Raw genomic sequence first — 27,649 nt, 5'->3', positions numbered from 1 at the left:
TCCGAAAGCGAGTGTCATACCACTAGACCACATAGCCGCACACTAGACCACATAGCCGCATGGTTTAGCCTGGGATCTTGAAAGAAACGGTGCATTTATTGTTCTCTACATAATATGTAATACATTATGTTAGGTTTTATAATAATTTGCATTCGCAACCATTTGAATGTATGATATGTCAACCAAATTGTTTCAGACTATGCTCTCTACGTAGGTCTTATGGCAAACTTGTCCCCAGGGGGTAGTTGAGCTCCCTCCCCCCTCCCCCCCCCTCGCCCCCATTATGGACAGGGAGATCACTCGCTGTTTCTCCTATCCCAACCCCTTATACGTTTTCCAACTTGCTCTTATCTTGGAATAAAATTACTTGGTTTTGTCCTGGCCCTGGCCGGAGACCTTGGCTGAGACTGAGAAGGAATTAGTCATATGTAGGAGTTTTTGGAGATGATGTTTTTTTTTCCTTGTAAGTCACCTCTTTGTTTTGTAGTGTTGTATTTTTTGTTTGTTTTATAATGATGTGTAAGCATTTGAGTCTATCTGTTTTAGTTGTATCCTGTGCTTGTGTCTGGATGAGACATGGCTGATCTCAAACTAAGTACACAGATGGTCAACTATTTGAATCTACATCTGTTCCCTTTTTAAACCATTTCCCTTTGCCTTGTTTTTTTCTTGTGTACTAATATATTTGTAAAACTAGGATTTTTAAAAACTGGTGTCGCATTTTCTTCATTTCTACTAGCCCTAATATGACCTCAATGTTTTTTAAGTGCCATCAAGCCTTTAAAGACAATAAAGTCCTAAAACGAATGTAGATCCCATCATCTTCCTTGCGGCTAACGCCGATATTGCCTAAACAAAAAGTGTCCCAAGCCCGTAACCTTATAAATAAGGATAGGAGCCCAAAAATATCGTGCGAGTACCTACAAAGCAGTCTCTCTCTCTCTCTCTCTCTATCTCTCTCTCTCTCTATCTATCTATCTCTCTCTCTCTCTCTCTCTCTTTTTTTTTTTTTTTTTTTTTTGTATAATTTCTTTCAGCTGTGTATTAAGTACACCGGAAGAGATTCGAGAGCGAGAAGGCAAGGCGGCCGGCCGTTTTAGTACATCGTAACTGTAACTGAGGTGGTTGAGTTAGGGGTTCGAGCTCTTTTCTAGAATGGAGCTCGAACCCCCAACTCACCCCACTCCTAGAAACGCATCAGTCTTCTGAGGAAGCTGGCGGGATCGACTTGGGGCTCTAGCCAAGCACTCCTGAGAACGTTCGCCCTGGCACTATGCTATTTCACCGCGGAGTATTGCGCTCCAGTGTGGGGTAGAAGCAGAAACGTTGAGAAGGTGGATGTAAAACTTCGCAAGTCGATGCACATAGTGTCAGGAACGCTGGCGACAACTCCTAGAGAATGGGGCCCGATGGCAGCGATCCAACCCCCCCCCCCCCCGATGTCCGGAGGGAGACGATTACGGAAAACTGGCAGAGTAAGATCAAAGAGAGAGGGAATGGGTATACCCCACTGAAGCGCATAATGGACGGCGCTCCCGTTTCGAGTCGAAATAAGTCTCGGCAACCCTTGTACCCAGAATCCCTGACTATGAACAGAGCTGCACATACGAGATGGAAGTCGGTTTGGACGAATTCAATCCCTCGTGGGGCGGGGACGTACACTCCTCTAAGCTTGGTGAGAAGTTGCCAGGCTTTGATACCAGTAAGAGGAGACACTGGGTAGCTGCGAATCGGCTTCGGTCGAGGAGATGCCTAACGGCAAGTGCGTTTCATCGGTGGGGTCTTCCTACATGTCCAACATGTACTCGCTGTGGGCAAGAACCTGAGACGGCAGAGCATCTAGTCGAACGGTGTGTTGTGACGATGCTACCGGGCGGGTTCGCGACGGTGCACGAGTGCGGACCGGACTTTGCTGATTGGGTCGATCGTCATAACATAGTAGTGTGATAACCATAAGAGGCTGCTGCTACCCCACTCCGGTTACAGTTACGCTGTGCTAAAACAGCCGATCACATCGCCTTCTCGCTCTCGGTCAAACAGTTTATCCCTTAATTGAAATCTCTTCCATGTATTCAGTCCACTGGTGGACAGAAAACACACCCTTGTATTATGTCCACTGTCCACTGGAGGACGGAAAACACAGTTCCTAATAATTTAATAATAAATCTTCGAATCTCCTAAAATACGATGTACTATGAAAAGGAAAGGAAAGTGGAAAGTGGAGAGGAAAACAAAGATGGCCGGTTTGGGAGCAGCCCACTTGAACTCCTCCAAACTCAATCTAGGGGTTCTACGAGACTTTTACCGTCGAGAATTCCTTGAATGCATAGACAAATGCAGCGGTACTAAGGTGAGTAAAAGTCTGCATTGTTTTTAAGCTTAGATATCTACCGACTGACCATATTTTTTTTTCTCTCACCACATCTGATGACTAAAACAAGAGAGGTGCGCTGGGGTTACCAATACTTAGCTTCCCTACCAGTGGTACCTAGTACCAGTACCAGGACCAATCATTCGTTTGGACAGAAAAAAAAACAAAAAAAAAACTTACCGCTTACCGTTAAAAGCAGTTTAGATTTGAAGATGCATTTGTTTTCTATCAAAAAACATTCGGTACTAGACAATCCTTGATGAATTTCAAAAGTTGTGTTTGAAATTATATCCTAATTTTTTTAATGTTTATGTTAATTCGCGAAATCGTGTGGGTTTACGTCTGTTACGTCTGGTGCCGTGCAAAAAACAAACAAAACAAAGGTTTTTAAAAAAGTTTATTTGAAAGTTTATTTAATGAGAATAGTTCCGTCCCCGTTTATTTTATTATTTATAGTATAGTTAGTTCTCTCTCTCTCTCTCTCTCTCTCTCTCTCTCTCTCTCTCTCTCTCTCTCTCTCTCTCACACACACACACACACTCTCGCTGTTCCTCATGACTCATATCTCAGTGCTCCTGCAAATGATAGAGGTCACCATCTATGAACTACCTCTACTACTACTACAGCCACTACCACACCATCATTACTACTGCTGCCACAGCAACCTCCACATCGTCATCAAAATTATAGCAACCACCACCACCTTTACATCATCATCCCCTCCTCGTCATCATCGCTACCACCACCACTACTACAACCACAACCATCACAGCATCATCATTTGTTACTACCACTACCCACAACATCGTTATTAAAACTACAGCAAACGCCACCACCATTGCATCATCATCATTATCCTTATAGTCATCATCACTATCTACCACAACTACATCATCACCACCATCACTACACAAATACCACATCAACAGCACCATCACTACACAAATACCACATCAACAGCACCATCACTACACAACAACAGACACATCGTCATCATCAACGAAATGCAAAAAAATAATAATAATAATGATAAAAATATTAATAATAATAAAAATATTAATAATAATAATAATAATAATAATAAAATAATTTTTTTTAAACAAAAAAAAATGATAGTAATAATAATAATATCGTTTATTATATTTTGCGCCCAATCCTCTATACAATAAAGCTCTAGGCTCGTAGGCTACAACTGCAACTGAAGTGAATGATATCTACTATTTGCAGTACTACTGCGAATATCGAATACGAATGCTATCTACTATTCGCAATACTACTTCGAATAGAGGTGGCCATAGTTTTTTAGGCATTAGGATATGTACTTTGGTAAAAAAATCCAAATTGGGTTGAGCTCAATGAAACCTATACCATTATAAAGTGCTTTTCAGTACAAAAATTGTGAAAATCAGACAAGCAGAAGAAAAGTTATGTTAGTTTAGGCTGAAAAATAGTCTTAATTGCACATCAGTTAATCGCACACTCCGCTTATATACTATACATTGCTGAAAAACATAATTTTTAAATATAATTGCTCCGCTTAATCGCTACGCCTGCGGTTGGAGTGACAACCAACAGCCATATGAATACTACTGTCACAGACACATCATTCCGTTTTTCTATATTGAATTTCATTACAATTGCTTCAAATTCTTAATGCCTCATAACATTGATCGAGATTATTAGCAGAATAATAATGACTTCAAAATAAGTAAGATTCCTTTGAATTTTTTAATCATGATTTTTAAAACATGTTGTAGTGACGATGCTTTTAATGTGATGGCAATAAAGGTGAAGTAATGATTATTGTCTTTCAGTGATGGTGGGTGGTGCATCAAACTTTAAAACTACAAAATCTTTCATTGCAGGCAATTGTTTGGGATGATGGATTAACCGGCCCATTTGGTTTGATTGCTGAGGCATCAATGTTAAAGGTTTGTTAGAGACTAAATTGTTTTTGTAAAATAGCACTTCTCTTGGAACTATGTTTAATGCCAGATAAGAGATGAAAAGATATTTTTACTTTAGATAGTTTAAAAAACAAGTTTTTACATTTAATAATAAAGATAGTGGCGGTGATGATGATAGTATAAGACAACACGTTACCTTAATTCATTTTTGCCACATGGTTTTCAAATTTTTAACGTGCAACTGTGATTTAAATTAAATACTATTTTTTAAATATACACACACAAGTTCGAACTTGAGGTCAGATGTATGGTCTGTCTCAATTTATCAAATTAATATCAAAAGTGTCGCTATTGGTTCTTGGTGGTATATTTTTACATTCTTGTGCATTTGCATATATTTTTATATATATATATATATATATATATATATATATATATATATATATATATATATATATATATATATATATATATATGTATACAGCCATAGATTCTCAACTTTGTGTTTATACATTTTTATGCATGCCACGTCTGTAAACGAATTTTCATTTGATGAATAAAGTATTTTTTATTATTATTATTATTATTATTATTATTATTATTATTATAGCGACGGTGATGATGATGATGAATATGATAATAATAACAAGAAGAGAGAGAAAGATGTTGTGGATACATGTTACAATAACTGTACAATTAAAATGATTATTATCTTTGTAGAATTTTGATGAGTGCTGCTGTTTATTTTTGAATTTTAGTTTCATCTTATTTTCACACAAAAAACCCCCCAAAAACAATAACAAGATACTGTTGGAGAATATAAGATGATTTGTATTATAACTTACTTGATTTATTCCCATCTCTCCTTATGGAGAATAAGGCCATAATATAAAATGACAATTTTTTTTTCCTTTACATATAATTTTTAAAAAAAAATGATTGGTTTGGAACCTTATAACAACAGTCTATTTAAGATTCCTTTTTTTCAATCATGAATAGGAACATGAAGTTGAAAAGATGTTCAAGTTGGAGTCGGCTGGTTTACCACCAAGCAATGTCCAGAATATAATATTTGTCACACGGCCCCGTCTCGGTCTAATGTCCACCATTGCACAATGTCTGTTGAGGTGAGTTAGTTTGTCCATCAAATTATGGTCAAAAGAATTTGCTTTGAATGCTGTAATTCACCTTTGTCAAGCACTTTAATAACATTAAGTGGATAATGCGCTCTATAAAAGCCCCAAGTTTTTTTGTTTGTTTTTTTTTTTTTTCAATTCTGCACGGGTCTCAAATTTCCACTATTTTGTGAGTTTCTGCAAATTAAGTCTTCCGTTGTGGAGATTTGCTGGGAGCTCAGACCATCAGTAGAATCTCTGCACCTTGGAAAATAATTGTAAATAGGTTAATTCATCAATTTTATTTCGTATGGTTGCAAAAGTTTTATGCATGTTTGTTTGTTTTTTACTAATCTTTCCTGTTTTGTAGTGTCAATTGATCATTTATCAGTATTGCCATTAACATGGGCAAATTGCTCCACTTTATTTTTGATAAAAGCGAAAGCTGCAAATTGTTTCTCCTCTTTTTGAAAATTCTGATTTGAGACCCATGATTTTAGTTTGTTTAAATGACTGTAAAATCCATAAATATGCTGTCATCCCAGGCTAAGATCTCATCAGACCTGTAAATAGGCTGACTTTTAACAATTTTCAGTTTTCAGCCTTTCAACTGCCAACTTTGAGACCCTTTATTATTATCTTCCATGGAAACTCCAAAGCCTAATAATGGATTGTAATCCACCGTCAGGAAAATCCGAAAATGAATAATTTCTGTTAGTGGGTTTTACCAATGATGATCACACCATCCATTGTGAAGCTGCTTTCTTCGTCGGAGGTCACAGTTCATGGATATGAATTCTGTTCACTGCTCATTATCTATCTTTGTTATTCGGAGCGGAGACCAAATTTCAGCCCAAAACCTGAAAAATTGAATTGCGAATCATGCATTTACCCAATGTATGAAGCCGTCTCATTTTAACATTTTTTATGGCATTGGTTACGGATTCCCTGTCCGAGATGAACCATAAAGTAAATTGTAATTGATTTTGTCAGTTGTATTGTTACAGATTACCTATCAAGATTTTTATTAAAAAATGCCTGGGACTAACATTGATTGCAGTGCGGATATCAAGGTCATAGACGTATCCGTTAATTTTGATTATCTTCAAGCAATTTTGTACATCATATCTATAATCAGTAGAGCATGAATTACAAACGAATTGTTATGAACATATTGAGCTAGAGAGCTAGTGCTTTTATATAGCGAAATATCTGCTAAATGTGCTCAAAGCGTTTTACAAAGGGCCCTGACCAACAGCAACACATAACATGTAGAACAAGACATGGCGCCTGTTAGGCGATATTACAATTTTTTCAGACAGAGACAACGCTGTTGATGGCCAGGTACTCATTTTACACCTGCGTACGGTGAGAGAATGTGAGTAAAGAGTCTTTTCCAAGGACTCAACTATGCACCGAGCGAGGCTCGAACCCAGCAACTTCCAACCCGAAAGCAAGTACCATACCACAAGACCACATCGCTGCAAACATTTTCAGACTTTTTGAAAAATTCGCATATACAGGCCTGTCTCATAAACATGGAATTCTATAATATCTTTCATTTAGAATTTCAAACATATTCCCAAAACTGATGCTATCCTCGGGAGTGCGCATTGGGAATGAGTTTGAAATTTCAAACACAAGAGTTCAAGAATTATTATTGTGGTCAAGATATAATCATTACAAGTCAAAATCTATTTTTAGTAAAACATGTGGGGATCCCAATAGCTCCACAATCAAAGGGACTGAGATTGATCCCGGGTGCAGTCGAGATTTTTTTCTGACCCCACCCCTACCCCCCTGTCCAGCCAATAACAATTGGGTAGCTGGGTCTGTTAGATCTGGTGGAAAATACTTTACGATAGACTAGCATCCTATCTAAAAGATGGCAAGCAACTGATGTTGTCCGTTTCCCGCTATAGAAACCAGGATAAACTCCTGCTCCATTGGGGGTATGCATGTGGGAGAAAAATATTTTCTGAACTCCTTTGGGTTTTTTTTTACAAAGTAGAATAGGTATGCCTCATAATATTTTTGAAATTATGTTTTTAAAAAATTGGTTTTCCCCAAAAACGAAAGAATAAGGAATGTTCTAATCTGATGCTGTTTTACTCATTTTGGTGAGAAGCTGCTATTCCATTGAAATCGAAATATGTTTTCAATTAAGTTAATTTGCTTGTTTTTCTTTTCTTTTTTTGTTTTTTTTCAGTGAAGAAATGAAAGGTGGATATGTTCGAAAGGAGTTCTATTTGATATTTGTGCCCAGGAAAAGTCTGCTGTGTGAAAAGAAACTTAAAGTAAGCTTTTATATTATATATATTGCGTTTTTCTGCAATTGAAAACCTGTTTAATTTAACAGTTTTCAAATGCAGCAAGTTTCTAGACTTTAGACATCCTTTTTCATCTATACTTCCTTAGATATCAAAATACAGTTTAATCTAACATTAAAAAAAAAATGAGCTCATTTACTGGCTCATGGGGTGGGGTGGTGGGGGGGGGGGGGGTTCAATAACCCAGTTGGTAAAGCGCTTGCTTCACATGCAAAGGGACCAAGATTAATCTTGAGTGAAGTTGAGATTTTATTCTGACCCCCTTGTCCATCCAGCAATGACTGAGTAACTGGGTCTGTTAGTTCTGATTGAAAGTACTTTGCAATAGACTAGCATCCTGTCCAAAGGATAGCAAGCAATTTTTATTGTCCCTTTCATATTATACGAGGGCTCTTTCAGAAATAACCGAAAAATGCCCATTGCTCAGCAACCAGTGGAGATTTTTTAATTCTGTAAACGACATGATATTCCTTTTTTCCTTACGGATATTCCCAGAAATTATGAAGTGCATCATTTTGCACAATGAATTTCAAGACGATTTTAAAGATGGCGGCCCACCTTGAAACTTGGTCAAAGGAAGAAATCAGAGCTGTCATACGTTTTTTGAACGCCAAAAGTCTGAATCTTACCGAAATTCATAAAGAACTTCAGAGTGTATATGGTGAGCATATTATAAGCCGTACACAAGTCTATCACTGGTGTAATTTGTTTGAAGCCGGCCATTCCGACTTGACAGACAGGGAAGGGAGAGGGCGTTCGATAACTGCGACGTCAGAAGACAATGTGAAGCGAGTTGATGAGCTTATTCGTCAAGACAGGAGGTTGAAACTTCATGAAATCGCAAGCAGTCTTGAAATTTCGGAAACTTCTGCCCATAGAATTGTATTTGATGAACTTGGCTACAGAAAAGTCAGCGCAAGATGGGTTCCTAAGCAATTGACAGACAATCATAAAGAACAAAGATTGGACATCTGCAGGCAACTTTTGAGAAGAAGCAAGAGCTCACGCAGGGTTCACGGGCATACTGCCAACGCCGGCGGAGACTTTCTATGGTACGATGTGACTTTTCTTGACAGCATAGTCACCGGTGATGAGACTTGGTTGCACCATTGCACCCCAGAAACAAAGCAAGATTCGATGACATGGAAACATCCATCCTCACCTGTCGCGAAGAAATTCAAAGTCATGCGGTCAGCAAAGAAAATGATGGGAACTGTTTTCTGGGACAGTCGTGGTGTTATTCTGTTCGAAACCTTACAACCTGGAGAAACAATCAATGCTGCAAGGTACTGCCAAACTCTTGACAAGCTTAGGGAGGCCATTCGCAGAAAGCGCCCAGGGCAGTTGACCAACGGGTCATTTTGAAACACGACAACGCTATACCCCACACAGCACGAGTGACGCAAGGTTGGCTAGAGAAATATGGATGGGAGATTTTGCCACACCCACCACACAGTCCAGACCTCGCACCATCTGATTATCACCTCTTTAGGCCACTGAAACGTGAGCTGGCAGGAAAGCGCTTTGATGTCGATGAAGAGCTTGTTGACCATGTGCGGAAATGGCTACAAAACCTTGACGGAAATTTCTTCCGAGAGGGTATCTATTCCATGGTGCGGCGTTGACAGAAGTGTGTCGACAGACTTGGCTGTTACGTAGAGAAATGAAGGACGAGTCAAGGTATGAACACGTGCAAGAATTTTGTTGATAGCATAAAAAACGCGGATTTTACAGGCATTTTTCGGTTAATTATGAAAGAGCCCTCGTAGAAACCGGGATTAACTCCGGCTGTATGGGTTTACTGGAGGATATTTGGAGGTCTAAATGCTGGTCTAAAACAACATGCACATATTTGCAAATCTAATAACCAAATGCAACTTATGGGCTTAGGTGTCCTTGTTGTAATGAATAATATTTTGCGTTGGTTTGAATCATAGGCCATCAACTACAGCATGCTATTGTCTTCTATGGCATGCTCTTGTTAGCAGCCTATGGTTCATGATGGGCATAATTAAGAAGTGAGTTTTCTCATTTCAGCAACGGATCCTTAACAATTTGAGTGATTAAAACTCAAAATTGTGTACTTTAAGTTCTTAAAGAGTTTGCATGTCATGTTGTTCAGGTCTAAAAGAAAAAGAACAGGTACTTTTAAGTACCGGGAGTCTTTTCATATATAGTATAACGAAATGAATATTGTGAGAAATAGATCTTATGACCAAGTATGTGAGAAATGGATCATAATATAACCAAGTATTTAATATGAGAAATTGATCGTATAAATGATTAATGTGGGAAATAGATCTCATAACCAAGGTTTTAATGTGAGAAAATAGACCTATAACCAAGTGATTAATGTGATAAATAGATCTTATAACCGAGTGATTAATTTGAGAAATAGATCTTTATAAACAAGTGATTAATTTGAGAAATAGATCTTTATACAACATCTTGTAATATTTCAGGAGTTGGGTGTCTACGGCTCTTTAGCAAGTATTGAAGAATTCAATCTCGGTCTCATTCCATTTGATTCAGACCTGCTGTCCATGGAAATGGACAACTCATACAGAGTGAGTTTTTTTAATTCTTGGTAGAGCTGGCAATTTGATTTTCTTTTATCATTTACTTTGTATTAGGTATTATAAAACTTTTTGTCCTTTTAATTTGTGTGTGTGTGTGTATGATCATAATTTGTTTTTTTTTTATTGTGATAACAGATGTCGTTAACCCTCTCCTTATCAGCCATTGGGAAATCGTCACAATCGTTCCCATGTAACCAACAATTTATTCACTCTTCTTATTCTTTTTTTTTTTTTTTGTTCATCACAAAATTTAAAGAAAAATATTGTTGCCACAGCTATAAATACTCATTTTGCTGAACTTTACATAACAATTGAAAATTTAAAGAAAAATTTAGTTGCTACAGCTATACAAACTCATTTTGCTGAACATGATTATGTATGGAATGTAAGTGTTGCTTTTCTGTTAGAGTAAAAAAAATATATTTTTGTATTGGGCGAGTGTGAAGTATTGGGGGGGGGGGGGGGTTCTGCAAATGGCTGGTAAGGACAGAGTTAAGACTTTTTTTCAAGTTTTAAAAAAATTGTTTGAATGCTATTATATTAGCACCTGTTACATGCATTTTAAAAAAATGTTTTATACAATTCCAAAATATCGTAATAATTCATTTCTTCTTCTACTCCTCCTTTTTTTCTTCTTCTTTTTCTTCTTCTTCTTCTTCTTCTTCTTCTTCTTCTTCTAGTTCAACTTTTTCTTCTTCTCCAACATCTCCTCCTCCTCCTCCTCCTCCTCCTCCTCCTCCTCCTCCTCTTCTACTTCTTCTTAATACAAACTGTGTTTCAGTCAGAGTATTGCCACCAACTTGCATATCCAAACTTATAATGTTGTAAATTTCAAAATTAGCATTGTCTTTTTTCTTTCTTTGGCACTTTTATGTGTAGCCTAATTCTAGATTTGTTTTGGGAGATATTTTTTTCCTTGTAAATCATCTCTCTGTTATGTAATGTATTATGTTTTGTTTACATATTACATATGATTTGTTAACATTTGAGTGTATTCCTCTTAGTGGGGACCTGTGCTTGTGACTGGATGAGACTTTTAGGTGATCTCAAACTAAGTACTTTGATGTGCTCTTGGAATCTATATCTGTTCCCTATTTGATCCAATTCCCCTTTTTCTTACTTTTTCTTGGGTGCTTTAATTGTAATTCTAGAACCTTTTACTCACCCATTTTCTTCCTTTTTGCTGGCGCTGATATGACCTTAATGTGTTGCAAGCGCCGTAAAAGCCTTAAAAACAAACAAAAACAATTCTTATTACTATTACACATATCTCTTTATCTTGTAGAGCAATTTAATAGATGGTATTAAATGTGTCCTTGTTTTTTCATCAACAGGAATGCTACCTGGAGAATGACTATTCATCCATGTTTTTTGCTGCACAGTCATTGATGACATTACAAGCTCTGTATGGTACAATACACTATATACACGGTAAAGGAGATTGTGCCAAGGTACTGGTCACTCTTGTGGCAGTAGTAGTCTTCTAATAATAATAAACATTTATTTATAGAGTCTGTGAAGCTTCAGTTTATCCCTCTGTTTGCATCATGAAACAGTAGCAACTGCTTGTCAACTTTTTAAAATGGTAGCTGGTCTCTTCATATCTAGTTTGACTCAGCCACGTGATCACAGTTGGGAGGGTTGGGGCATTCTGAAAAATAAAATTGAGCTTTTATATAGCGCAATATCCACTGAACATGCTCAAAGCGTTTACAAAGGGTCCTTGACCATCAGCAACATGTAACGTATAGAACGAGACATGACGCGATAAATACAATTAATTTTTTCTGACAGAGACAACACTGTTAACAGCCAAGTACTCATTTTACACCTGAGTACGGTGAGAGAATATGAGTAAAGAGTCTTTTTCAAGGACTCAACTATTCGGCGAGCAAGGGTCGAACCCAGGACCTTCTGATCCGAAAGTGAGTGTCATACCACTAGACCACATAGCCAGGCAGTTTGCTTTGGTTAATTCTTATGCTGTACTAATCAAGACACCGATTTCCTTCTAGCTTATGTGAAGAGGCCCTAGTTGTATTTCGTTGTTAATATAGATAAAGGATTGAAATATTCTCCTTTTTTTCTGCATTTTTTATTTCTGATTTGCTTCACTACTAAAGCCTTGTTTTGTCATACATTAAAAATTATTTAAATCAGTCGACAAATTGACTTAAACTTTTTATTTAAATTACATAAAGCCTTTGTTACAGGTTACTCTTGCTTTAATTTTATGGTCTTAATTTTCGATTTCTTTAAAATGATTTACTTTGCTTACTTTTTTTTCTTTCTCAGCAAGTGGTCGACATGATGAGAAGAATGAAGATGGAGATTGGCAATGCCGAACCTCAGATTACCCCTCAAATTGACAATTTACTCATTCTTGACAGAAATGTAGACCTTATTACTCCCCTCCTGTCCCAACTCACATATGAAGGGCTTATTGATGAAGTTTTTAATATTAAAAATAGTAAGTTAATATTTCTTCTTGGGAATTTTTTGTTGTCGTTGTTTTATTGTCATTTGCTGTCTTGCTCAACACCTGCATTTCTAAGGTTATTCTTGAAACTCAGATTACATAGTGACCAAAATACTACCCATTGCATGATGTAGGCAATTGCTGAAGTCCTAAATAAAATAAGTGCTTATTCATTGGAATATTTTTAAAAAACCCTTGGAGAGCACTTCTGGGTGGGGATCCTGACCTCCCATAGTGGGCCTGGGGGTACATACTGTGTCTTCTGTCCCCTTATATCTGTTTTCCAACATGCTTTCTGTCTTTGTCTCGAATGAGATTACTTGGTTTTGTCCTGGCGCTGGCCGGAGTCCTAGCTGGGAGGGAAACAGTCAAATGCATAGTTATTGCTTTGGGAGATGATATGATTTTCCTTGTAAATCATCTCTCTGTTATGTATTATTATTATTATTTTGAATGTATAATGTAAGCATTTGAGTGTGTTCCTCTTTGTTGGATTTTGTGCTTGTGTCTGGATGAGACTTGTAGGTGATTTCAAACTGAGTACATTGGTGGTATGCTCTTGGAATCTACATCTGATCCTTATTTGTTCCCAGTTCCCCTTTGTCTTACTTTTTCTTGGGTGCTTTAATTGTAATTCTAGAACTTTTTACTATCCTATTTTCTTCCTTTTTACTGGCGCTGATATAACCTAAATGTGTTGCAAGTGCCGTAAAACCCTTAAAAACAAAAAAAAAAAAATTAGAGAGCACTTGCCTTTTGTTCATTAGTAATATGTTTAGGCATTTGTATTAATGTTCAAGTTTCAATTGAAAATGTTATATCTCATCTTGATATTTTGTTTAAAATTTTAAAATTATTTTTAATGAATCATACAGCATAGTGTGAAAAGGAGTTCCTAACTTGATTTTGTAGTGCTATTTTTTACTGTCCTTTAATGACTTTATCATTTAGTGTTATCCCAGACCTGCCAACCTGTACGATTTCGCGTATTTTAGTACGATTTTTGGACCCAAATACGCGGATACGATTCCAAAGTATTTAGTACGATTTTTTAAAAGATATGTGATGTGGGTCTAGTGTTTGCTTTTATATAAATTTTTGTATAGTGTGCACTTTTTTTCCACATGTGCGGACAAATTACACTTTTTTGCTAAAAAATACACTTTTTAGGGTCATAGAATACACTTTTCATCCTGGGAAGGTTGGCAGGTCTGTTATCCAAACAGTTGGGATGTATGGCGAAGATGATTTTGTTAGTTTTGTCTTTTCACCTGCCGTAACTGAATTGCATTTTCTATTGCTGGGTAATTCACATTCCTCAAGAGACAACTTAATTTAGTTGCTGTGTGCCTGTTTATGTAAAGCTCACATCTTTTTTTCTTTTTTTTTTTTTTTGAAAGTGGACATCAAAACCTTTTTTATTTGATATAAAAAATCAAGGATGTATTATTATGCACAATATTTTTTTCATTTTTCATTTTCAGCTAATGTAAAATTACCTCCTGAAAAGTTTCGGTCAGAAGAGGAAAAAAAGAATAACAAAAACGAACTTTCATCCGAACCTAAAAAGTTAATTTTGAATTCATCTGACGAGCTTTTCGCAGAGTTGAGAGATAAGAACTTCAATGCGGTAGGAGCTATTGTCAGTCGAAAGGCAAAAACCATCACTGCTGAATTTGATGTAAGTGCAATCTATTTTTAACAATCTCTCTTTTCTTGCATTGTGACAAAGAAGGCACTCTTAACTAATGTATACAAAATTGGTTTAGAATAGCCATCTGATTAAAAAATATTTATTGATATGGCTGTAACAATAATTTGATTGGATTCAGGTAAGCAAAAATTCTATTATTTATTTATTTTTTAAATTTATTTATTTATTTATTTATTCATTTATTTATTTTTTTATTTTTGTTGCTCTGGGTCATTTACAAAACTTGTTTTGTCTTTTTCAGGGGGAGAGATGACTCAATCGTTTAAGCTTTTCTCTGAAACCAGGGTCATCTGGATTTAAGATTTCTTTTGGACATTTTGTTTTAATTTCCTAGGGCAAGTCAATGATTCCCAATAAAGGCAATTTTACAATTATGAGATGGTTTATAAAGACATTTGTTCATTGATTTGTTTCAATATATAACTAACTCTTTTCTAAGACTGAAAACATTTAGTAATACATAGAAAATGAGAATTTTCCCCATGAATTATTCAAGATTTATCATAGTCTATAGCACCTATATTTATCAGATATGGGATATGTTTTTTGTTGTTGCCTTGCAGAGTTTTATATTTGTACTCCAGATTTGTAAGCCATTTACTTTTGTCTTATCACCCAACAGGAGCGTCATGCTGCAAAGACAGTTGGAGAAATGAAACAGTTTGTGTCCAAACTTCCTCACCTTCAAGCAGTCAGAGCATCCCTAGGAATACGTGAGTGGACCCGACAATCTTCTTTGTTTTCATTTGGGAGTCTTTGGTCTATTGTATTTGTTGGTTCTCACACTAACTTACATTTTTATTTTTTTATTTTTTTATTAATAAAAAGTGATATTTTTAGAATATTGATTTGAGAGCTGAGAATGGGTGTTTAATAATTGATTAATAATGAATGTGTAATTGGTTTTAATATTCACAATCATGATGAATAGTGTGTAAGAAAAAAAGTATTCTTAACATTCTATCCAATGTGTGTTTTATTTTAAGTTGAAAACACTAAATTTTGTAAAATGATACCTCCCCCTTGTCCTGAAAAATAAAACAACCCAAAAAGGCAGAAGCATATGTTCAGCTCGTCAGGACCCGTACAAGAAAAAGGATACATGGACAATCAAAAATATCCCAAGGGTATCTGCATGAAGAAGGCTTTGAGCCCGAAATGCTCTGTGTTTGGTATTTAGTTCTTTTTGGAAGCTGTTTTATTCAATTTTGTTCATTACTTTTAATTGACAGTCCACAGCTTTTAGAAGCTTATTATCACTTAAACATATAAGAACAGTGTTTTCTCCTCAAACAGTATGGGAACAATAGGGCATTGGATTAGTCTACAACCTCAATAGTAGGTATCAAAGACACGTGCTCATGAACATCATTACAAATGGATGTCTCGTGTGATTGGAATTTGTATTGTACAATGATTTGTTGCTCAATTTGCAGTGATGGACTTGCATTGCCTTTTTCATTTTATTTATTTGAAATTTGATAAATTTGTCATGTTCGTTTTTATATCTCCTTTTCAAAAAAATATGTACTCATTTGTTTCTCTCTCTCTCTCTCTCTCTCTCTCTCTCTCTCTCTCTCTCTCTCTCTCTCTCTCTCTCTCTCTCTCTCTCTCTCTCTCTCTCTCTCTCTCTCTCTCCTCTCTCCTTCCCCTCTCTCTCTCTCTCTCTCTCTCTCTCTCTCTCTCTCTCTCTCCCCCTCTCCCTCTCTTCTCTCCTCTCCCCTCTCTCTCTTTCTCTCTCTCTCTCTCTCTCTTTTTTTTTTCTCTTTTCTCTTTAAACAGATACATCCATTGCAGAGTTAGTGAAAGAAGTCACAGATTCTGATGATTTTTTAGATTCTCTTCGATGCCAGCAAGGTTAGTCGCATATCAGTCAGTGGTGTTAGATTTAAAGTACAATGTATTGACACGCAGTTAGTTATGTCTTGTGGAAGATGTTCACTCCTCTATGATCATAAAGTAACTCTAGTGTTTAAGTGTGGTATTTATGAGACCTGTCATCGATCTTTTAGAATAACAAATGAAAATTGTAGGAGCAGAAAGGGTATAGGTTTTTATCTTCATCTTGAAAACATAATTTTTAATTGCTGATACTCATATTTCTAACGCTTGAATATTAAGACTAATTTTTTTTTTAATTTTAAAGAAAGTTGTTTAAGAAGAGATAGAAATCCAATTAGAATTGGTATTTAAAGAATCAAATATACGTTCATTTCAGAATTTACCCATGGAATTGAAACAGACAAATATAACCCTTATATTGAAACCTGCATTGCCAAAACGGAGCCTCTGACCAAAGTGCTGCGTTTGATCTGCCTTCAATCTTTGTGTAATGATGGACTGAGACAAAAGGTTTTGGAGCAATACAAGCGAGAGATTATACAGGTAACCTGTCGTTGTGTTATTAAGCATTGGTTTCACTATATTTTATCACTCTTGCAGTTGATATTTTTAGTTTGACTAAAATAGTTCTTTGCCTTTTAAGATTTTCGTACTTTGAGTTTATAAATTCCTATGATTATGTATGATGCATAGTCCAAATGTTTTCTTCTTTCAAATTTGAATTCATAGTTTTGATTATGATATTTCCCTTACAACATTGTATACATTTTATTATTATTCGCCTTGCTCTTTCATATCATGTCATTCATGTGTGTCCTTTTCCCTCTATTCTCTTGTTCACAACAGACCTATGGTTTTGAACACTTGGTAACTCTGTCAAACTTGGAGAAAGCTGGGTTTCTGAGAATTGCGGGGCATAAGACATATTCCATAATTCGTAAATCTGTTAGACTGATTGTAGAAGATGTGAATGAGCAGGTGAGCATTATTGATTCAGTGAGCTATACAACTAAAAAGTGTTTTTACTTGAAGTCAATTTTGTCAATTCCAGGAAATAAATCTATTATTTAAAAAGATAAAATAGGTTTGAGGTAAAAACGCATGATAAATGTTTGTCAATGAGCACAATAAGTGGAAAGTCTAAGAATTATAAAAGCGTTTTTTACAGATTGATATATGAGTAACTTGCAAACCGTTGTTGAATTAAGGATAATTATATCACCTTTTTCTATTCAAAGAATCAACGGGCGATAGAATTACCCTTAATTCAACAACTATTATTTATAACATCTGCTCAGTCTTTTAATTTATAAAAGGTACTGTCTGTATGCTCTCACATGAGAGAATGTAAACAGTGTGTCTGCATCCTCTCGCCCATGAGAGAACGTAGAAACGGTGCCTAGATTTGCTTGGGCATTATGATCAGTCATTTGACATTGGGAATCACTAGCTGGCTGCCCTATTGCCAGATTCATTTGTGTACATCTACAGACTTTATTACCGTACCTTTGGATCGTTGATGGCTCAAAAGATTTGTCTCTGTATATGTTGATTTCTTTTATACAGTAGTATGATAATTAAAATAGATGAGTGCCTGTTCCAAATATTGCCTGTTCTCCACTGGTATATTAAGTTATTTCAACAATCATTTTAGGCTGTGGAAAAGATAGTGTTAAACGATTATTTTTAAAAAGAAAGACAAGTCAATTGATATCTGGAAATCACTTCCATATGAAGGTGTTAGGGTTGGCTAATTGATTATAAATTATCTGTCAAATCATTTTCACTTTGTATGAGACGTGAAAAAATAATGTGGATTACTGAATGACAAAAATATAATTATAATTGGTGCTTTTATCTTTCTGCTCCCCTCACAATTACACCAAAACTAGATGCCAAATGACATTGCCTATGTGTACAGTGGTTATGCCCCTCTCAGTGTGCGGCTGGCCCAATACCTTGCACGGCCTGGATGGAGAAGTATTGAAGAGTTGCTGGGACTTCTGCCTGGACCAAAAGTGGAAGAGGTGCAGCAGATACCCATGGGTTTAAGGAAAAGACGTAAGGTTTAGAGTGTGGATTAAACATTAGTTTTGACTTTATTGGTGACATTAACCCTTTCCATCACCTCTGTCCTCCTGTACTTTTTTGTTACCTTCCATGTAGCTTTTTCTGTCCCAATCCTGGATTGAAATAATTTTAGTCCTAGGCCAAGCTTGGATCTATTGCCAAAAATGAAGTCAAGTACTCAAATGCTTTTAAAAAAAATAAATTTTTGAGGTGATTTATTATCTTTGTTGTAAACAATCTGATTTACATTATTGGTGGTTATTTATTGTTTGAATGTATTCGTCTTGGAGGGTACCTTGAAACTGTCGTTGTTTAAGATTTTATTTCTCATAAAAGGCACAAATAGGTTTTGAGATTTATATGTGTTCTCCTGTTTAAACTATCCCCATTTATTTATTTTTTAAGAATACTTCTCATCATGTCAACTCATCAACTCATTTTTCGCCTGTGCTCAAACCTTTTATTCATTTTCATTTTATTTAATAACTTTTCTTGTTTTTATGCTTCATTTTTAATATTATCTATTAAGAAAAAATTAAATTAATCCTCATTTTTCAGGTAACTCTGTAACGTCAAGCCAGTCCAGTATGGGGGAACAAAAACTGACTCTTGTATTTTTCTTGGGAGGTGTTACGCAGGCAGAGGTGGCAGCTCTGCGTTTCTTAGGGCAGCAAGATGATGGTGAGCTTTTACTAGAAAATAAATACATGCAAATATGCATTCAAATTCCCTCTTAGCACTACGTTTAGCATTGTGGAGTTACAAATAAGCCCAATAAAAAGCTGAAGGACTCTCTAATAATAACAATAATAACATTAACAACAACAACAACAATAAAGAGAAATAAATATCACGGACAAAGAAACCCTTGGTGTTTTAACAGAAAGCTTAACAAGACTAAACACATAAAAATATTTGTCACACCTCCTAAATATACTCAGCCTCCTTCTCTCTGATATAATAGATATATTAAGTCATTCTTACGTTATTGATTGAATGGATATTTTGTAATAAATTTACTGTATCCCGATTGACAATGATCCTGTAGTTGTTTCATAAATAACAATAGGAATTTGAATGGAAGCTTCAATTTAATAAACGAATATAGATATAGTGGACATTTCGGGTTTCCCCTTTATCAACACAACACGATGAATGAAACACTTAAGGTGTTATATCATCAGCCCTTCTTTCTATTCTACTGACTTGGAAAGATTAGTATGTTGTCAGTGATGATGGTTGGTTGTTGTTGTATGTGGCTTTTTGGTCTTTTGGTATGACACTCAGCCTCTAACCTGTAGGTCCTTGTTTCAAGTCCTGCTGTGAGTGGTGCAAGATTGAGCCCTGGAAAAGGCTCCTTATTCACACTCTCACTATTAAGTAGGCCTATGGAGCTGGAGTTCATCCCGGTTTCTTTAGTGGAAACAGATAATAGCAATTGCTTGCTACCCTTTGGATAAGACACTAGTCTATTGCAAAGTACTTTCCACCAGATCTAACAGACCCAGCTACCCATTCAATGCTGGGTAGAAAGGGGGATCAGAAAAAAATTCTCGATTGCACTCGGGATTGATCTCAGTCCCTTTGCTTGTGAAGCGAGTGCTCTATCAACTGAGCTGTCGGGACCCCCTCACTCACTCTTATATTCAAGCAAAAATTTAGATCTTGACTGATAACAAAGTTGTCTTTATAGAAATTATAATTGCATTTGCACTTTACATTCAACATTTCTCTTTCTAGAAGCTGTGTTGCTGTAAAACGCTTTGAGCTTGTTTAGTGGATATTGCGTTTTATCAAAGGTCAATTTTTGTATGGTTGAAAAGTGGGATTGGGAGCAAAGGTCACAGAAGGGCAGGTTTGAATACGAATTGGCCACTGTTAACAGTATTACCACTTTTAAGTCAAATATGTTTTGTTTAGTCAATAATTCTATCACTTTTTAATAAATGGTTTTGTTTTGACAGCGGCTAATATTTCGTTATTGAATTTGTAGAAAAATGCATTGAATATGTAGATGTTGTGCCTCATTTTAGGATCAGGTCATCATGAATACGTCATAGCGTCCACCCGTATAGTGACTGGAGACAGTTTGATATCAGAATTGTGGACAGACAAGGATCATTATGGACGGGATGGGGGACCTTTATACTAAAGGCTCAGCCCTCATTCCTGTTTCTAGAAGTGGGATCTTTTTATTTGTAGATCTGTATTGAAGATTCCTTATCCATTCCTTCACCCCTCTCCCACTCCACTCCATTCTCCAATTTTAAAATCCTTTTCACATATAAATCTGTTTTCTTAGAATCCTTTTCATATATCAAACTTTTCTCCTTACAGTTCTAATCACATGTTTTTGATAAAGAAGAATTATATTTGTAATAGAGAATAATCTTAGATAATAGGTTAATAATCTTATGAATATCGTCTTAGGTGATTGTATCAGGTGGTCAAAAATAAAATGAGACGATACGCTACGGTGGTATTTTTTAAAGACCTAACTGCAAAAATGTCATTTTGCATAAAATCCAGTTTCAAAAGCTTGCATTTCAAATGCTGCAGACTGCCACACTGGATCAGCGTTTCATTTTTTTGCACAGCTACAGTGCATACTGGATGGCACCAGTATGGAAAACATGTGGTTTAATTATACACTTCCTCCATCTTTGGTTATCAGTTCATTGCAACACATTAATCTTCCTTTATTGGTTTTATTTTTAATTTCATAAATTATTGAGTAGGTGAATAGACTTAGAGCCATTTAATTTGATTTTGTTTCTACATTAAAATTATAATGGTGTTCAGTAAATATGATAAGGTTGTCACAGAAACATTGAGTATTGAAAAAAAGGTTGGGGACTGCAAGAATCCTCAATGAGTTTCCAATAAATGCTGGTCACGTTCAAGTGTTTATAGACTTTGTAACTAAAATCAAATCCACTAATTGTTTGAAAGGGAATGATGGAAAGGGTTGATTTAAATCATGCCATACTGACTGTAATATTCCTACCATAGAACTGGTTTGTTCTCAAGAGTCCCAACCAGGCAGTAAAGCCCAGATTCCTGCACTGTACTTGTACATCTGTTGCCAGAAGGAACTATCAGTTTTTCTATAGATGTGAAAAACAAAAATATATCATTGATCCTGATGATAAAATACTATTTTTAGTTTTAAAAAAAAATGTTTTAAACATCACATGAAGTATTCAAATCATATTATGTTAAGTCTGTCGTGTTCAACATGAATGAAAATTGAACAAATTTGTTTGATTGCCCATACATATAAAAACAAGAGTGTTAAATAATTGATAGAGAAATGAAATACAGTGCCCATTTTTTTTTTCATCCCAATGATTTGCTGCAATACTTTCACAGATTGCGTATGCATTATGTGACATAGAAAAATAAAATATTTTTTCACAGCAATGCTTATTTGTTTTAGACATTTACTCAGAAAAATAGTGTGCATATACGTAGGGCCAACATGTACTTATTTGCAGGTCTGATAAACCTTTGCAAAATATTCTCCATTACAACAATGTTAAAATATGCCATAATTGTATTCGGTTATCAGACCTGCAAATATGTGCACGTAGGGTTGGGCACATTAGTGTAAACTGACAAAACTTTCACAAGACGAAATATCATATTTGTTCCCTTCTCCAGCAAATACCTTTCCCCACATTAAAACTGGCAAGCCAATAAAATATTATAGCTATTGTGTTTTTAGCTTATAAATCCATTTTAACCGACTTATATACTGTCATCTTACACTTTATTTAGTTACAGGATCATTTACCATTTATACTTTTTAACTGGAGTACTGTATAAACCCTATTGATCAAAACACTAGACATTTTCTCAATTTTCTCTTATTGTTAGTATTTAAAAAAAAAAAGAAAAGAACAACCATAACAAGTGTGATCAGTGTGTGTGTGATATAGAGATGGTGGCAAGCAACACACGTTAATTACAATAGTACTGTGTAGCTGATTGCCTAACAAAAGTCAATGGTTGATGCTTGATAGCAAATGTTCATGCTATTATAAAAATATACGATAAGGTACTGCCTAACAGCATTTTTCCAAGCGCACTGTGCGTGCACTCCCCCTCCCCCTTATCCTCCGACCACATTACTACTACTACTACTACTACTACTACTACTACTACTACTACTACTACTACTACTACTACTACTACTACTACTACTACTACTACTACTACTACTACTACTACTACTACTTCTACTTCTCCTACTACTTCTCCTACTACTATTGGTAACAAAACTTTATGAATTTCTTCTGTAACCCCACATTACATTTGTTTCACCCCCCCCCCCCCCCCCCCCTTTTTTTTTTTTTTCTTTTACCTCCCACTTTTACTCTTTTAAAAAAAATATATTAAGCTAGATTTGACACAACTGGCTTCATATTTTGTTGTTGTTTGTGTATTTTTCATGGCTATAAAAAAATTGGTGATTAAAAAAAAAAAGTATGTTTTTAGGCGTTTAATGAAACACAGTTGACTCAAATACTTATAAACAGGCACTTATTTACATCTCACTCCGAAACACAATTATTTTCATATTTACACATTGCCCAAATTGGTTAATAGGTAAAAACCTGAATTGTTAAGAAACTGAATATTGGTCTCTTTCTCAAAATCTTTTGGCTTACCTTAGTATACTCAATTATCTGACAAAATTACCAGAGAATAACTTAATTCAGTGTTATTTTATGAATTCTAACATAGTGGCAATATCCCTCTAGATTAGTGAGATATATTGTATATTTACAATTCATTATGGCTCAGTGATGCAGCAATGTGACGTACGATGACCATGAAGTAAACTGTGGACATGTTCTGTATAAATGTGTGGCTATGTGGTCTAGTGGTATGACACTCATTTTCGGATCGGAAGGTCCTGAGTTCGAGCCTCGCCTTGCGCATAGTTGAGTCCTTGGAAAAGGCTCTTTACTCACATTCTCTCACTGTACTCAGGTGTAAAATGAGTACCTGGCAGTTAACAGCACTCTCTGTCCTGAAAAAATTGTAATATTGTCTGACAGGCGTCATGTCTCGTTCTACATGTTGTGTTGCTGTTGGTCAGGGACCCTTTGTAAAGTGCTTTGAGTACATTTAGTGGATATTGCGCGATATAAAAGGTCAATTTTTAAGATTTTTGTTTTAATGTTCAAACAGCACAATCTTTCTTAATTGTCTATTTTTTTTTATCGCAATTGTCAGTACTACTACAATTAAAACTCTTTATAGTCTTGCGCAGGGTTTGTTCTTTTTTTTTCTTTTCAACCCCATTTTGGATCCAACATAATGCAGAGCGTGCTGGGATTCCGTGAGCTAGAACCCAACGAGTACTGTATTTTTAACAAAGTTTTGAAATTTCATTCAAGGGCTTGACAAAAATCCCTTAGTCTTTTTTTTTTTTTTAAATGGGCTTCCTTTCTTATCCAATTAAGTAATGTGGAAAACATAAAATTCCTTGTGTTAAGCCCATGGAGAAATTTGTATTTAGATTTTTATGTCGAATAATTGCAGAGACAACCAAGCACTTTTAACCTGGCCTCTATGATATAAGTATGACAGATATTTATTTTTTTAAATTCTCTTTTATGAAACGGAATGTCATCAAATTATAGTGACAAAATAGACTTGGACTTTATCATGATATATATATTTACAATTCAATACAGCTCAGGGATGTAATGATGTGATCTATGATGACCATGACGTTAACTGTGGAAATGTGCTGTATAAACATGCCTGAATAATTCAAAATGTTGTAACATACAAAAATTGTTCCTGACCACAATTTAATTATCTGTATTCTGTAGCCTATTTATTGTTGATTTTGAAGAATTTCCTCATTTCTGTTTTTATGTTCATTATCAATATTCAACTTTCTGACTGGTGTGTTACTAATTAAAATTTAAAATGTAAACACCAAGTACCATGGTAGGCAGGAAGTCACTTGCTATGTCTTTTAACCCTCTATATCTGTTTTCCAAGTTCTTTCCCTCTTTGTCCTGGAATGAGATTGCTGGTTTGTCCTGGCCCAGACCAGAGTCCTTGGTTAAGAGGGAAACAATCTAATGTAACATATTAATTTTGGTAGATTTTTTTCCCCTTGTAAATCATCTCTCTTTTAGTGTAGTAATTTTTTTTTTTTGTTTTTTTTAATATTGTGTTTTGTAATCATTTGAGTGTATTCCTCCCAGTGGGAACTTGTGCTTGTGCTTGGTTCTGGATGAAACTTGTAGGTGACCTTAAACCAAGTACACACCACATAGTGTGCTTTTTGAATCGACGTCTGTTCCTCATTTGAACCAATTCCCCTTTGTCTTACCTTTTCTTGTGTGTTTTAAAAAAAATCTAGACTATTTTTTGAAAATCCTATTTTATGTCTTTTTATTGGCACTGAAATGACCTATATGTGTTGCTAGTGCCATAAAACACTTAAAAACAAAAACAAACACAATGTTCACCATGGTGATATCTTCCCATTCATTCCTCTCTACTTTTGATCATGTTTGCAGGTGGCACAGACTACGTGATAGCAGCAACGAACATTACAACTGGCAACAGGTTACTTCATTCCCTCGGGGAAAACATTCAACCAGTCAAGCTCAATCCATTTTAACATAGTTGAAGATTGTTTTCTTCTTTTGTAAATACAAGGTGCTACAATGTGAACTTGTGACAAAAAATTATGTGTTATTACTTAGTAGGTACACGTGATAGCGTTATTATTCATCTGTGATTTTTTGTCCATACTTTTATATGAAGCTGTTTAAAAAAGATTTTTAAAAATTAAGTTCGACATAAGAGCCTGTGCTAAAATGTAATTTTCATAACATTTACCACAAAATTATTCTAATACTAAGTCATTAAAAAAAATAGCTATTAACAAATTTGTTCTGGGTGGGGTTCCTGACCTCCCATAATGGGCAGGGAGGTACATACTGTGTCTTCTATCCCCCTATTTCTGTTTTCCAAATTTCTTTCTGTCTTTGCCTTGAAATAAGATTACTTAATTTTGTCCTGGCCCTGGCTGGGAGGGAAACAGTCAAATGTATAGTTCGTTTTGGGAGATGATATTTTTTTCTTTGTAAATCGTCTCTCTGTTATGTACTGTATTATTTTTCATTTTCCAATTGTATGACTTGTAAACAATTGAGTGTGTTCCTCTTGGCGGGGAACTGTGCTTGTGTCGAGATGAGACATTTAGTGATCTCAAACTAAGTACCCTGATAGTGTACTCTTGGAATCTACATCTGTTCCTTATTTGGACCAATTCCCCTTTGTCTGCCTTATTCTTGGATGCTTTAATTGTAATTCTAGAACTTTTTACTATCCCATTTTCTTCCTCTTTACTGGCGCTGATATGACCTAATTGTGTTGCAAGCGCCATAAAACCCTTAAAAACAAACAAACAAACAAATTTGTTATTGATATTTTTGATATGTTGAATGATGAAAAATAAATCAAAAACTGAGGATACAACACCAATAGAATAGTAGAAAGAGATTTTAAAAGGTTTAAAAAGGTGTGGACAGAGCATTAACTTTATCCACATTTTTTTGACACTTTAAAAAAATATTACTAATTTTAATGCCAGATTATCAGTTTTTAGTATGTCCTTTATTATTTACCTTCCCATCTGGAGATCCGTGGTGAACACCGTATGCTCCAGATGGAGTTAAAAGTATTAAGTTATTATTAAACCCAGAGAAAACGGATGAAAACAAATTGTGTCATTGGATTTTCAAAGTAATTTAGTATTGGAGTATTTTTTGAGGCCATTGTTTTGAATGGAAAACGACATTTTGTCAAAGCCTCCCTTAAGGATATTGATAATATTATGTAATTCAAAGAATTATAGACATGATCTAGCCTTTTTACACTGGGAGATATCTAAATATAGATTAACACTAGAGGAATAGCAGGGATAGCTTCTCAAAGAGTCGAAAAAGTGTAGTCCGTTCATACCTTTTTCAAGCCTCTGAAAAGTTTGTCTATAATTTTTTTTTTTTTTTTTTTTTTAAAGGTATCAGTCCATCATTATTTGGATTCATTTTATCATTCCTCAGATAAATTGATGAAGAATGTTAAATACTATGTAATTTTATAGTTTAAAAAAATGATACACTAATATCAATGTCTTTCTGTCAGTAGCAAGAAAAGGTAGAACTTAAGCAGAAATTATACAGAGAAAAGCCGCTTCACCCCCCCCCCCCCCCCACCCCCTTTTTTCCCCTTGTCAAAATAAAAGTGTTTTGACCCTTAACTCTCTCCTTATCGATCATTTTAAGTAAATGGCAGGCTTACCCAGCAAAAAAAAAGTTTTAAAAACTCAATCTCTCTACAAAATAACATTGTGTACTTATTAATTAAACAAAGATCATTCTTCAACGTTTTTGATGTGCAAAATAAATCTGAACAACTGGGTGGGGATCCTGACCTCCCATAGTGGGCAGGGAGGTACATACTGTGTCTTCTATCCCCTTATATCTGTTTTCCAACATGCTTTCTGTCTTTGTCTTGGAATGAGATTACTTGGTTTTGTCTTGGCCCTGGCCGGAGTCCTAGCTGGGAGGGAAACAGTCAAATGCATAGATATTTTTTTCCTTGTAAATCATCTCTCTGTCATGTATTATTATATTTATTTTTAATGTATAATGTAAGCATCTGAGTGTATTCCTCCTTGTTGGATTTTGTGCTTGTGTCCGGATGAGACTTATAGGTGATCTCAAACTAAGTACATAGGTGGTATGCTCTTGGAATCTACATCTGATCCCTATTTGTTCCTAGTTCCTCCTTTGTCTTACTTTCTCTTGGTTTCTTTAATTGTAATTCTAGAACTTTTTACTATCCCATTTTCTTCCTTTTTACTGGCGCTGATATGACCTTAATGTGTTGCAAGCGCCGTAAAACCCTTAAAAACAAACAAACAAATCTGAACAAGAATACTGGGTGGGGATCCTGACCTCCCATAGCGGGCAGGGAGGTACATACCGTGTCTTCTATCCCCTTATATCTGTTTTCCAACATGCTTTCTGTCTTTGTCTTGGAATGAGATTACTTGGTTTTGTCCTGGCTCTGGCCGGAGTCCTAGCTGGGAGGGAAACAGTCAAATGCATAGTTATTGTTTTGGGAGATGATATTTTTTTCCTTGTACATCATCTCTCTGTTATGTATTATTATTTTTATTTTGAATGTATAATGTA

At 35.5% G+C, this 27,649-nt stretch overlaps 1 protein-coding gene across 2 annotated transcripts; it reads left to right on the top strand.

Annotated features, from left to right (window-relative positions):
- Positions 1-2,219: 2,219 nt before the first annotated feature.
- Positions 2,220-26,669, top strand: LOC144967361 (vacuolar protein sorting-associated protein 33A-like). Of its 2 annotated transcripts, XM_078904483.1 has the most exons (16): positions 2,220-2,350; positions 4,237-4,302; positions 5,278-5,405; positions 7,603-7,690; positions 10,186-10,290; positions 11,637-11,753; positions 12,598-12,772; positions 14,266-14,462; positions 15,118-15,208; positions 16,278-16,352; positions 16,714-16,880; positions 17,184-17,315; positions 18,230-18,398; positions 18,966-19,088; positions 20,441-20,588; positions 24,959-25,098. In XM_078904483.1, exons 1-15 carry the CDS (start codon positions 2,237-2,239, stop codon positions 20,557-20,559), a joined length of 1,866 nt encoding a protein of 621 aa, XP_078760609.1. In that variant the 5' UTR covers positions 2,220-2,236; the 3' UTR covers positions 20,560-20,588; positions 24,959-25,098. The 2 variants fall into 2 exon arrangements, with proteins under 2 accessions (XP_078760609.1, XP_078760610.1); XM_078904484.1 differs by lacking the exon at positions 20,441-20,588 and having other exon boundaries at positions 24,959-26,669.
- Positions 26,670-27,649: the final 980 nt, after the last annotated feature.

This window comes from Berghia stephanieae, chromosome 3 (assembly GCF_034508935.2).
Source record: "Berghia stephanieae isolate SIO BIC M18660-M18661 chromosome 3, UCSD_Bste_1.3, whole genome shotgun sequence".
Classification (NCBI taxonomy): domain Eukaryota; kingdom Metazoa; phylum Mollusca; class Gastropoda; order Nudibranchia; family Aeolidiidae; genus Berghia; species Berghia stephanieae.
This window is presented reverse-complemented; position numbering and strand designations above follow the sequence as displayed.

Bases quoted from the DNA above. Each gene is read 5' to 3' on its own strand.
- LOC144967361 (XM_078904483.1), top strand. From the start codon at position 2,237: ATGGCCGGTTTGGGAGCAGCCCACTTGAACTCCTCCAAACTCAATCTA. The intron at 7,691-10,185 runs GTAAGCTTTTAT...GTAATATTTCAG, and splicing joins TGTGTGAAAAGAAACTTAAA to GAGTTGGGTGTCTACGGCTC. The intron at 16,353-16,713 runs GTTAGTCGCATA...CGTTCATTTCAG, and splicing joins TTCTCTTCGATGCCAGCAAG to AATTTACCCATGGAATTGAA.